Below are 13,366 nucleotides of genomic sequence, written 5' to 3'. Positions count from 1 at the left end.
AGTGGGTAGCACTGATCACTTTTCAGGCTGAGGGGCACTACTCCCACTGAGATTGCTGAATTAAGAGATCTATGAGACAACTGGAAGGTATTGCTCTTGTGGAAATCCTTAAACAAATAAACTATAAAAGAAAAAAGAAACAGAAAAAATGTGAACACTATTGGGAAACTATTAAGAAACAATTTTCAGGGGTGGTAGTGCACACCTTTAATCCCAGCACTCAGGAGGCAGAAGCAATAGGGTCTCTGAGTTTGAGCCCAGTCTGGTCTACAGATTGAGTTCTGGGACAGCCAGAGCTACAACAGAGAAAGCCTGTCTCAAAATAAACAAAACAAACAAACAAAACCAAATCAACAAAAAATTATTTTAGGCACACTAACATTATTTTGTGATTATATAAAAGAACCATATCATTTAAAGTGGCACAGACATATTTACAAAGCAAATTTACATATTTATAAAACAAAGAGAAAATGGAAAAGAGTACAGATGAATACAAGATAGACTATGAGCTGATAATTGCTAGACAATCCTACTGTACTCTCTTAAATTCAAATTTTTAGAGGATGAATTCTTGATTCTATTGCCACCATACCCTGTTAGGGTTAGAGTACTCTACCGCCACAACTGGTTTATGTCCAGACCTTGTGCACAGTACACAGGCATTCTACTGAGCCATATCGCCAGTCATAATTTTAAATATCAATAAATGTCTACACAAAAACAAACGAGCAATATTTGAGGTTAACTGATTATAACCTACTTTAGATCTTGTTGACAAGTTTTCTTCTTCCGAGGCGGTTTCTTCTTCTTCGGTTTATTTGCATTGGCATTATTTTGTTTATTGTTTACACCAAAGTGGCCTGCAGAAATGTCACTTTGCAATAAGTTGACCAACAATGGGCTTGTTAATGTTACATCCTTATTGACTGGGAAGCCTGGATTTTGACCACAAGACATCTGATTTCCGTTGGGTGCACCACTGAATGGTGCATTGAAAGACATTCCATGGCCTGAGAAGTGGTTTCCCGAAGCACTGTTTCCCTGCATGGTCTGCACATGTTGGGGGACCATGTTGGTTTGTTGCATGCTAACATCAGGCATCATCTGAGACAAGTTGACATCATTATTTGTTGTAGTAGCAGGATCACCATGCTGCTGGGCCATGTGTGGGCTGGGCCCTGGTGGCCGCAGAACCTGCCCCTGAATTCCCATAACTTGAGGTGGACTATTGTTTACAGGCCCTTGCTGAGGCAGCATCTGTCCTGACATCTGTCCTGTAAATTGCACCATGTTTCCTTGCATGTTCGGAGTTGGTCCCCTCATTATCTGTGCTGGTCCCGGCATGACATTGGATTGGTTCTGAGTGTTAAATTGCTGCTTATTCCCCTGCATCTGATTGGTCATTATTTGTTCTATCATTGGGTTCTGCTGGAGCAAAACTTGCCCCTGAGGCCCCATCATCTGGTTATGTGGAGCCATCATTTGTTGGCCCTGCTGGGGAAGCATCTGCTTGGGTGGGGTGATCCTTTGGGGTGAAGGCCCAAGATTCTGGTTCTGAGGGTTCACCATCATCTGGCCCTGTGGCATAAGCTGGGCCCTTGAAAGGATCATAGGGTTTTGAGGGTTCAAAGTTCCTTGTTGTTGGACCATTTGGCCCTGAGAGGGTACAATCTGTTGGTGCATGCCCATCAGCTGAGATGGTGGGCCCTGCTGAGGCTGGCCTTGCATGTTGCCCAGGGTCACCTGAGGAACCCCAGAGCTACCAGCAGGCTGGTTGTTTATGTTGCCATGAATTCCCATGGGGTTGGGTTGCATCATATTTGGTGGCCCATGAGACACCTGCATCTGGTTTTGAGGAGGACCAGCTCCTTGACCACCTTAAACAAAAACAAAGAACAAAAATTATCATGATTAAGATACCCAAATTGCCTTACTTAGTAAGACACCTATCATCCATGTATCTAATAACCAACATAAATGTACTGTGCTTGACACACTTTCTGTGAGTATTTTAGACTCTGGAGGTGTGGTACAGGATGGGGTAACTGTTTATGTTTTCCATGATCATACAGCAGGAGGAACATTATCTTTACTCTTATATAGTAACTCAAACATAACATTAGAAAATAAAGCTCACTTTAGGATTAAATCAAGTATTAGCACTGTTATAACAAGGCTTATAACTACCTATTGTGAATAAAATGAACAAATCATCATATCATGAGCTAGAAAATGAGCTCGATTGTGAGTAAATGAGGAAACGAAGAATGTACCAGTGTCCTCTAGAAAAAGAAGGAATACTGTAAAGACATTTTAAAAATGCTTCTTGGGAAAATAATTATGAAATCTGGATGCTGCACTTTGAAGATAATATATAATATTTCCTAAGAAGAGGGTTCTTCAACTTGAAGTGACCAAAAAATGACAAAATTTCTAATCTGAAAGCTGTAGACAGGAGGATGCTAAGAGTTTAGTGACCTTACTCTGTGGCAGTCCCTAGTGGACCACAAGGGACATGTTCTAAGTTCTCTTTAAACCAAAGGTACTGTCTTGGTCTGTTACATTGTTTGTAGTTGGGCCCTTGGTATTTTCCTATACTACCTACTTTATCCCCACATCTTACTGTGGTGCTGGAGACTGAACCCAGGGCCGTCCATATACCTAGCATGCACTCTATGAGAGCTACCTTCCCACTCTACCTCACCTGAGTCACCCTCAAGCTTACTGCTTGTTCTGCTGAGATAGGGCCTCACTATACAGCAGGCTGCTCTGAAACAATGTGATCCAACCTGTGTTTATGTGCACTATTATGTTTGGCTTAAAAAATTCTCAGCTGAGTATAGTGGCTCATGCTTGGAATCCTAGCACCTGGGGGGCTGAGGCAAGAGAACTGTCATAAATTCAAGGTGAGCCTAGGCTACATAGAGAGATCCTACCTCAAAACATCAAAAATAAAAACAATGAACCTAAAGGCCTCTTACATGCTGGGCAATAACTCTACTACTGAGTTATACATCAGTTGAGCTCATGCAGTTTATTTTATCCCTGTCATTTTGATGTATGTTTGTATTATGTGCGTGGCAGCTATAGGTAGCTGCCACACTCACTCAGCTTTTATGTGGGTTCTTGGGACCCAAACTGTGGTTCTCAAGTTTCTACAGCAAGCTCTTTACCAAACAAATCATGTTCTATCTCTGTCATTCTATTTATTTATGTCTGTTTATTTATTTATTTTACTTTAAATAGGCACTATAAAGTGTCAGTCTAAGGAAGTTACAAAGCTAGTCCATTCACACTATCACAAGTATTTCTGAATTTCAGGAAGGCTTTCTGAACCAGCCTCATAAATTCAAACTTGAACTCCACGACCATTGTATATGCCATGTACATTGCATATACAAGTATACAGTCATTCAAGCAACAATTATTTATTGAGTATCCAATAAGTATGGGTACTTTCAGTGGTGATTTAGTATCAGTAAACAGGATAGGTAAGACCTTTACTCCTTTAGAGCATAGTTGGCAAGAGACAAAATATAAAAAAATAATTTTTCAGTAAATAATAAAAGTTAAGGGGCTGGAGAGATGGCTCAGTGGTTAAGAGCATTGCCTGCTCTTCCAAAAGTCCTGAATTCAATTTCCGGCAACCACATGGTGGCTCACAACCATCTGTAAAGAGGTCTGGTGCCCTCTTCTGGCCTACAGATATGCACTCAGACAGAATATTGTATACATAATAAATAAATATTTAAAAAAATAATAAAAGTTAACATAAAAATAAAACAGGGTAACAGACTAGAATGACAAACAAGAGGATGTTGCTTTAGAAAGACTAAATGGAGAAAACAAAATGGTAGGTACAAATGGAAGTCTTCATTTAAAAAGATAAACAGTTGTGCCAGGGTGGGAAAAATTATAAGCTAAAAAAAAAATCATTTTTATTTTATGTGTACAGGGTGTTTTGCTTATATATATGTTTATACACTACATTTATGCTTGGTGCCTTGGAGGCCAGAAGAGGGATTCAGATTCCCTGAAATTGTAGTGAGCCACCATGCAAATGCTGGGAAGCAACCCCAGTTCTCTGGAAGAGAACCCAGTGCTCTTAACCACTGAGCCATCTCTTCAGTCACAAGAATTATGAATTTTATACATTTTTAAACCTCCTATAAAACATTAACTCACATAACTCAGAAATGCAGTTTTATATTAGAAGATAGAAAAAAATCAAATAGTTTGTCCAATTCTTCTCTCATCCTTCAAGAGACAGTATGAACTTTTTAATTATTAAGTCAAAAATTTTTCCCATTCTTTTTTCTCTTTTGAGACACGGTCTCTCTATATAGTCCTGGCTATATTGGAACTATATTGGCCAGGCTGGCCGCAAACTCAAGAGATCCTTCCACCTCTGCCTCATGAGCATTAAGATCAAAGGCGTGTGCCACCATGCCAAGCCTCACACTTTTTAATTTTTAAAAAATTTTTCTTTATGTATATGTATCTGTGTGAATGCAAGCCACATGTGTATGGGTGCCCATGGAGTCAGAGGAGGGTGCCAGAGCTCTTGGAGCCATAAGTACAGGAGGTGTGAGTGATGGACACAGAGACTGAGAACTACGTGGAGGTTCTCTGGGAGAATAGAAAACCTTTGTAAACACGAAGTCATCACTCTAGTCCCTCATTCTTATTTCTTGAAAAAATAAATTTTTATCTATTTATTTGTTATTGTTATATGTGTATCTGATGTGTAATGTGAGTATGCGCGTTTATGCCCATTGGCAAGGAAGGCTACAACCTGCTGAGACATCTTGCAGGCCCTAGAATTTTTTTCATTCTTTAAGCAATTTACAATGAAAGTTGGTGTTCAGAAAAATTTAAGTAACTTAGTCCAAACTACTTCAATGAGAAGGGGCAAAAAATTTCTTAGTTCCTAAGCAATCAGAAGACACTCAGAAACATGAAATTTGGGCTTACAAAACTGCTTCAATGAGTAATTATTAGCTAATCCACTGTATGTTACCTCTCTCCAAACTTTCTTTTTTTCCTTTCTTTCTTTCTCTCTCTCTCTCTCTTTCTTTCTTTCTTTCATCTTTATTTTGTTTACAGTGTTCTGTCTGCATGTATGCCTGCAGGCCAGAAGAGGACACCAGCTTTCATTACAGATGGTTGTGAGCCACCATGTGGTTGCTGGGAATTGAACTCAGGACCTCTGGAAGAGCAATCACTGCTCTTAACCTTTGAGCCATCTCTCCAGCTCTCTCCAAACTTTCTTATATATACTATACTTTTAGTATTAACTGAATTTGAGAAGTACCATAATGCATACCAGAATTCAGATATTCAGCATAAATGAAGATAATATGTACTATCCAGAGATTTTAAAAGTTGTAGATATTCACTGGGTGATGGCGGCACACGCCTTTAATCCTAACACTAGGGAAGCAGAGGCAGGCGGATCTCTGTGAGTTCGAGACCAGCCTGGTCTACAAGAGCTATTCCAGGACAGTCTCCAAAGCTACAGAGAAATCCTGTCTCAAAACAAAACCACCACCACCACCACCACCAACAACAACAAAAAAACCCAAAAAGTTGTAGATATTCAAACATGCCAAATACCCATATAACTATGAATTTATGGTTTCCTTTCCCAGAAATACCTTTTACCTGAGCAAGTTCTAATTCAGTGGTCAGCAAATCAGGCCTATGGTTGTTTTGAAAACAGGCAAGGATTTGGAACACTGTTGTCCTCACTAAGTAGAGTTGAATAACTGCATTACAGGCTGAATGACCTAAGCTATTTACTATTTAGCCCTTTATAGAAAGAAAAGGGAAGCATGAATAATAAAAACCAAGGCTCTGGGCTCAATCTACAGTTGTCCAGCCTTGGTAGAGGTAAGACTTTTCTAGAGGCTGGCTGTTTTGCTTTTCTGATCTTTAGCTTGAACCCCAATATCTGTCTCTGGGTTTTTATTACTCGTGCTACAGAAAAGTGTGCGTGTGTGTATATGTGTTCATACATGTGTATGACTCCTGCTCTAACTGAAGTTTTACTTTCTTTCCTAAGGTGTTTCCTGGTTCTTGAAAAAAATAACTTATTTTCCATATTTCCTAAAGATTATCTATATGTGAGAAATTAAAGAACTTGTTCATTTGTATATCTCTATGGTCTATCAAGGTATTTAGCACATCATCAATGCGCAATAAACATAACTAATTAAATCAAAGTACACACACCTGCATGCTGGACATTTTGATTTGCTTGCAGTTGAAGGGCTCCTGAATTCCCAGGGGTGGTTGCTGTGGTGGAAGGCACCTGACCTTGCATAAAGTTCGGATTGGCCTGTCCTGCTGAGAAGCCAGGTGGGAGGCGTTTAGGCATTCCTTAATAGAAAACAATGAGTAAGGCAAGTTACCTAGCAAATTTATACTCTTGTTGAGATATGGAATGAATAAGGAAGGATGAGCTGCATGAAGTTTCCACTGGCTTAGCTCTTTCTGTCACACTGGTAGGATCTTTAATAATAAGGTTGGGAAAGATGGTTAAAAAAATCAATACAATCCCTTACATGAGCACTGTCAAAATGAAAAAGAAATACTAAAAAATTTACACTTAGAACATGCCAAGGAAAAGATGGCAATCTGCTCTCTACATGTGATCTAAGGCCATACCATAGCAAGGTTTGAGGGCTCACTTCTCTGTAATACTATGGACTCCCAACATTTATATAACACAGGCACCAAAGGAATATGCTAAATTCTCTCATGTTCAAACAAACGGATATGAAATACTATAAAAGAAAGAGTTGTGTCCCTTTAAGGATAGATGGGTGATTTTTTTCCCCCTCTTTGAGGAAAATGGATGATAATCTTTGCAGAAAAATCTCCCTCCCCCACCAGTGTTGTGCTTATCTCTTTGGAAGAGACGAGTTCACAGGAGCTTCAAAGTGAGGCTGTATTAAACTTATGCCTTTCTCTTGTAAGATCTGCTGTGATTCTGATAGCTATGGTACCAAAAATTATGCTCTAATGTAATCTTACTCAAGTTTACATCCTTTTGGAAGGCCTAGTTTCAGAAAACAAGTTTGCAATAAAGAGAATCTCAGATACATTCGTGTGCATACCGCAGGTCTTGATGTGGTCAGACCACCTAGGCGAGCATAGCAGCTGCTCTAAGAAAGCAACAATACCTAAAGTTCTCTTAAAATTTGTTTATTAGGGCCAAATTTTCAATGCCCTGAAAAACTCTTTGTAGACAAATATGCATTTGTCCTTCCATTAGCAGCAACAAGCCCCATTTACATGCTTTCATTGTAATTAAGTCAGTAATCATATCTGTAGAAAGGACTACCCAGATTCTACTGATCTAGGGCTAGATGCCCGGAATAGTGAAGTTTGAAGGAGAAACATTCTTACATTTTCTAAAAATGTCTTAGAATTAAAATATTAGAGCCTGTATTTCATCAAAATCAATTAAAAGAGAATGAAAAGACTGATGAGCAACTTAATTTCACCAGAAATCATGGGAGCATGCCTTTGCTATGTTGCATTGAAGATGCAAGGGTTTTTTTCTGGGTAGGCAATGGGTGTCTTTTGGTGGGGGATATTCTTATTAAATGAGTTTTACTGACACTCTCTATGCCTTACTGAAAAGCTCCAAGCACAGTCATGTGCACTAGATCAATGATTAATAAGAATAAATAATAAACATGGAGATGGATAAGTTTTACTGTAATCGTTTTACCTCTCACACATTAAGTTCCATTGCTTTTTCTTCATACAAGAGGCACCTTACAAAATAAATAAATAAATCTCCTTTAGGTATAACTAGTGGAATTCCCTCTCTAAGGAGTAGGCATTGGCATTATAAAACTATAAAAGTAAAGATTTTTGAACTTAGTCCCCTTTAATACTTTAATCAAGTTTAACAAATACCATGCTTACTATTTTACTAACTAGGATTATCAAAATTGATAAGTAGAAGGGCATTTTCCCCAATAAAACCCTGTACTTTTCATCTTTGTTCAACTGTATAATCTTAATCCTTCAACAAATGAGAAGTTTAAATTATTAATAAAATACATGTTTGGTCTGGACATTTTAATTTACTAGTACAAGATTAATCAAAAATAATTTGAAACAAAACATCTCTTTTGACTTTTACCATCATTTTTATCCAGAGAGCTAGCTTATATTTAACCAGTAAGATGTTACATAGTAATCAAGACAAAAATACATTAAGTTAACTAAATTATATATCAAGTGTCATCACCATATCACAAAACCAAATGATTATATCCTCATTTTACTCCCACCATTAACACTAAAACCTGACATTCTACTCAAATTTCCAGTAAATTTACCAACACAAGTAGCGTTAGTGTTCCTCACCTCCTAGGCCTGGGTGTAAACTCTGTGGCCCCTGGTTTGGTGGCTGCTGTTGCATCACCATGAAGTTAGGTGGCACATTTCCCTGTTGAACCATAGGATTCCGACCCGGAGAGCTGACAGGCTGCTGAAATCCCTGGGGAAGTGGGTTATTTTGAGGTGGCCTTGGTCCCATCTGCTGCTGAGTTTGGTTAACCGTTGGGGAGGATGCAGGGGATCCCTGCTGGAAGGAGGAGGGTGAGGAGGCAGGAGACTTGTTGGTGAGGTGGGGTTGTTGCAGGGGGGTTGGGACCCTGGAGGGCCCTCCCTGCAAGCTCTTCATCTGAGGAGCTGTGAACTGGCCTGGGTTGCTCATTTGAGGAAAGTTTGTATGGGCTTGTGAGGCTTGCTGGCTGCCAAAGGGATAAGGAGGGGGAGGGTGAGAAGGTGTCTGTACCGTGGCTAAGGAAGGTCTTGCCTGAAGCTGTTGTTGCATTGGGCTAGGCAAGGGAGCCTTCTTCCACCCTTGGTTTGCAGTCATTGTGCCCAGAGAGCCCTGGGCTGGCGGAGGCTGTAGGGCTCCTGAAGGCAGCTGGTTCCAGCCTGGAGGAACAGGCACCTGAGTTGGAGCAGTAAACTGTGGACGAATCCCCTGTGGCTGTTGCTGCTGATGTTGCTGTGGAGGTCTTGTCTGCAACTGTTGCTGCTGCTGTTGCTGTTGCTGCTGCTGCTGTTGCTGTTGCTGTTGCTGCTGCTGCTGTTGCTGCAGCTGGGGAAAATTAGCTGGGTTCATTTGTCTGTTCACAGGAACAGGCTGCATTGGGTGATGTGCTGGAGGTAAAGATCCTGAGGGATGACTCTGCTGCTGTATATGGAGTCCAGAGAGAAGTGGATCCATTGCATCTGTTTAAAGATAGTGAATAATAATTAATCTACTGCAACCCATCAAAACACACTGGGTTAGATCTGCTGGTACCATTGATATCACCATGCTCTTGAGTATCTTCTAAGAACAGCATACCAACAGATATAAAGATGAATCCTGTCTTAAAGACAGCTGATGGCCCATTGGTGGTGAGGCAGCCTAAACATAAAATATAGACAACAAGATTTTCAAAATTGTATTTCTGGCCAATTACTGTTAAAGGAAAATAAAATAAAATAGTTAACTAGGTTTGGGAAATGCTAGATCTAATGATTTCAGACAAGTTTCTTCTTTACTGGAGGAAGCTTAGTGCTGCCAACATGCTAACTTACGAAACATTTACCAAATTCATATGCCTTCAAAATTCTGTCATATTTATTTTTTTGTCATGATATTTCTTATAGAATTAAGCATGTCAAGGTATTTGTGGTGGTTTGAATGAAAATGGCCCCCAAGGCTCTCAAAGGGAGTGGCACAATTAGGAGGCATGGCCTTGTTGGAGGAAAGGTGTCACTGGGCGGTGGATTTTGAGGTTTCAAGTGTTCAAGACAGGCCCAGTGTTACTCTTTCTTCCTGCTGCTTGCTGATTCAGATGTAAAACTCTCAGCTACTTCTCTAGCACCAAGTCTACTTCTTATGATGACAAAGGACTAAACCTTTGAACCTGTAAGCAAGCCCCAACTAAATGTTTTCCTTTATAGGAGTTGCTGTGGTCATGGTGTCTCTTCAGAGTAATAGAAACCCCAACTAAGACAGCATACTTCTTGAGAATATTAGGACATAGCTGGTAAGAAAATAAGAAGAAAATCGGAGAAGAAATGTTTAGCTGTGAAATTCATAGTAGATTTTGTAAGGAAGGTAAACACTGGAACTAAGTAGTTAGAAGTTAAACATCAATGACTAAATCTCAATTGTATCTGTAAGTAGTTCCCCCCTCTCTTTAATTCTCAATGAGTGGAAGTCACACTACCTGAATGAGAAGCAGGGCGAGGAGTCCTGGGCTGCAGTTCTGGACTGGGGCCTGGTGCCATCATGGAAGATGACATGTTCCCACCCTGGGGCATCATAACAGTGGCAGGGCTCGTCATCCTTATTAATCCTAGAAGAAAAAAAAGTACTTAGAATAACATACTGAAGCTGGCAAATTTGTGTGAGTGTGGTGTTTGTTTTTGGAGATGAGATCTTACTCTAATGACCAGAATGGTCTGCAACTCATGGTAATTGTTTCTGTAAGGGCTGAGATTACAGGTGAGACACTACACTCATCTTACAATTTTTAATGACATAGTTTAGAAATTCTAAAAGATACAAAGACTTTCTTTTAATAACTATTTTTAGATAGAAAAATTTTGTCTATGAATGTTTGGCCTGCATGTACATGTACGTGCATCACACACATGCCTGGTGTTTGCGGAAACCAGAAGACCTGCTTAATCTCCTGGAAGTAGGGTTACCGATGTTTGTGAGACAGGGTCTCTTATATAGCATTGGCTAGCCTAGAACTTGCTATATAGATCAGGTTGGCCTCAAACTCATAAAGATCCACCTGCTTGCCTTCTGAGGACTAGAATTAAAGGCATGCACCACACCTAGTCCTTTTTCTCAATTCTTAAGTCAAACTATTAGCTCATTAATTTTCACTGATGTTTACCACTAATACCTGAGAGCTTTCCTTCCAACATTTATAATAGACATATTTCACAAAATTTGATAGATATATAATATCCCCACTCTAAAATCTAAACACTTATCAATTTCCATCTGATTACCCTTTCAAAACATAAGGCATTTAGAATATAGGGTAGAGAAATCATGCTAGAGAAAGAAACCTTACATTTCCTCTGAAACAATATACTTTAGAATTATGCATCTAGAATGTCTTATCAATAAATCTTGGCACTACTTCTCTTAGCAACTAAACCTAAATTTAAAGCCCTTTTTTCTTTCATGCTCTTAGCAAATCTCAAAATTTTGGGGTATACCATAGTAATCATGTAATCAAAGGTTTCATTCTTGGCTGATAGGTATTTGGGGCCAATGATTTGTTTTCTGTGAGTAGCTGTGTAGTAGGGTTTCTCTGTAGCTTTGGGGCCTGTCTAGGAACTAGCTCTTGTAGACCAGGCTGGCCTTGAATTTACAGAGATCCATCTGCCTTTGCCTCCTAAGTGTTGGGATTAAAGATGTGTGCCACAACTGCCCAGATTTTCTCTACTTAATTTAACTTACTACAAAACTTCATTTGCATACATTAAGGTCCAATAGACAGGTGAGAAAAGAAATTTTAAAATATAGCTGGTATAAAGAAATACGTGGAGGTTAAAATATCATGGTAACTATAGGTCATCACTAACTAATTAGCCTGATACTTTGTGTTGTAAATGATCACAACCAGTATCTTCCATTAAATACCAATTTAACCTAAATCCATTTGCTTCAAGGTTTTCTATGTGGTGATGAACTCATAGCACTGTAACACTAGCCAGATACTAGATGTTGGAATCATCATGCTGGCCTGAGTTTAACAAGTGTCTCGACAATTCAAGACTTGATGGGATCTCTAACACTGTTTCCAGGATATAACTGAAGATGTGTACGGTCACCTAAGACCAGAAAGTATTAGTGCCCATAGGCAGAAGTTGAGATCAGAACCCAGATTCCCTGGCGTTCGTGTCAAGTTTACTTATTTCTTCACTCTAAGGACATGTACAGTGGCTAGGTTTTTCCTACTGTACTTCTGACCTTCATTCTTTTAGAATTGGTAATGGTTCCACTTATGACTTTTTTTTTTTTAATTTTTGTCTTTTGAGATAGGGTTTCTCTATGTAGTCTTAGCTGTCCTGGAACTCACTCTGTAGACCAGGCTGGCCTTAAACTCACAGAGGTCTACCTGCCTTTGCCTCCCTGAGTGCTGGGATTAAAGGCATGCGCCACCACCACCTAGTCACCTATTATCAAGTTGCCTTAACACTTGCTCAGAGCTGTATGGGGGACCAGGTCTACATAAGTCACCAGGTTAGACATGCACATGAATGATATGATACTTCACATCAGTCCAACAGTAGACTTTGACATATGTATAAAACAGTGAGGGCTGTTCAACAACAGTGATGGAGTTCAACAACAGAGAACTTGTCTATGCATGTGTGAGGAAGTTAAGGAACAGGTAGGTACCTGCTTTATGAGAGTGCTCACCATCAAGCATAAGCTCCAATGATTACAGGTCTTATTTTATTTTAAAAATAAAGATGAAATATACATACTATATTTCAGGGAAATAAAACATATACTATAGTTCAGTGAAATACAGTAAATAGTTTGAGGTAAACATAAAATGTACAGGCAGTATAAAAACCCAATTCCAATTCTATGCAAGTTCTTTGTTTTTTAGTTTTGGTGGAGTCTCTCTAGATATCCTTGGCTATCATAAAACCCACTATGTAGACCAGGCTGGCCTCAAACTCACAGAAATCTGCCTATCTTTGCTTCTCAAGTGCTAGAATTAAAGGCAGGCACCACTTTGCCTGGTTATGCCAAATTTTTGCTTATAGTTCAGAACAGCAGTATATAAGTGGGAGTTCCTCTACCTTTCTGCATTAAAAAAAGATGTACTTTATGTGTATGAATGTTTTGTCTGTGTATATGTCTGTACACCAAGTGTGTGCCCAGTGCCTATGGAGGTCATAAAAAGGTATCAGATTCCCTGAAACTGGGGTTACAGACAACTGTGAGCACTGTGTGTAGTTACTGAGAAACAAACCCAGTACCTCTGCAAGAACAAGTGCTCTTAACCACTGAGCCATCCCTCAGCTCCTCCTGCTGCATCTCTTTCAAACAACACTATGGTCGTCAGGGATGGAGCAACTGACTGCATACAGTTTCTTCAACCACGCAGCTGTGACTTTCTGTTTTATCTGAATAGACTCCTGAAGCTTCAAAGGTTTCAAAGCCAACAGTGCATTAAAAAGACCACTGACCTGAGAGCGAGAATATCTGGAATATTAGCCCACTGCTACTTGACCTGGGACAAATCGCTTCCTTTCCACAAATCCCACAATTTCCCAGCTTTTAAAAGTA

General features: G+C 39.5%; 1 protein-coding gene across 7 annotated transcripts in view; it reads right to left on the bottom strand.

Annotated features, from left to right (window-relative positions):
- Ncoa6 (nuclear receptor coactivator 6) overlaps positions 1 to 13,366 on the bottom strand; it is an 87,750-nt gene that overhangs the window by 30,838 nt on the left and 43,546 nt on the right. For 5 of the 7 annotated variants that reach the window (XM_041670198.1, XM_041670202.1, XM_041670200.1 and 2 more), the window contains 4 exons: positions 10,263 to 10,391; positions 8,392 to 9,270; positions 6,238 to 6,384; positions 764 to 1,880 (listed from right to left, as the gene is read on the bottom strand). In XM_041670198.1, the coding sequence (XP_041526132.1) occupies positions 764 to 1,880; positions 6,238 to 6,384; positions 8,392 to 9,270; positions 10,263 to 10,391 (2,272 nt within the window). The remainder of the gene's footprint in view (positions 1 to 763; positions 1,881 to 6,237; positions 6,385 to 8,391; positions 9,271 to 10,262; positions 10,392 to 13,366) is intronic. The other 2 variants (XM_041670203.1, XM_041670204.1) reach the window with 2 other exon arrangements.

This window comes from Microtus oregoni, unplaced genomic scaffold (genome assembly GCF_018167655.1).
Source record: "Microtus oregoni isolate MIOR12 unplaced genomic scaffold, Mior012 000020F_ref0000438, whole genome shotgun sequence".
NCBI lineage: Eukaryota > Metazoa > Chordata > Mammalia > Rodentia > Cricetidae > Microtus > Microtus oregoni.
Note: the sequence above shows the minus strand (reverse complement) of the source record. Positions and strands in the feature narration are given on the sequence as shown.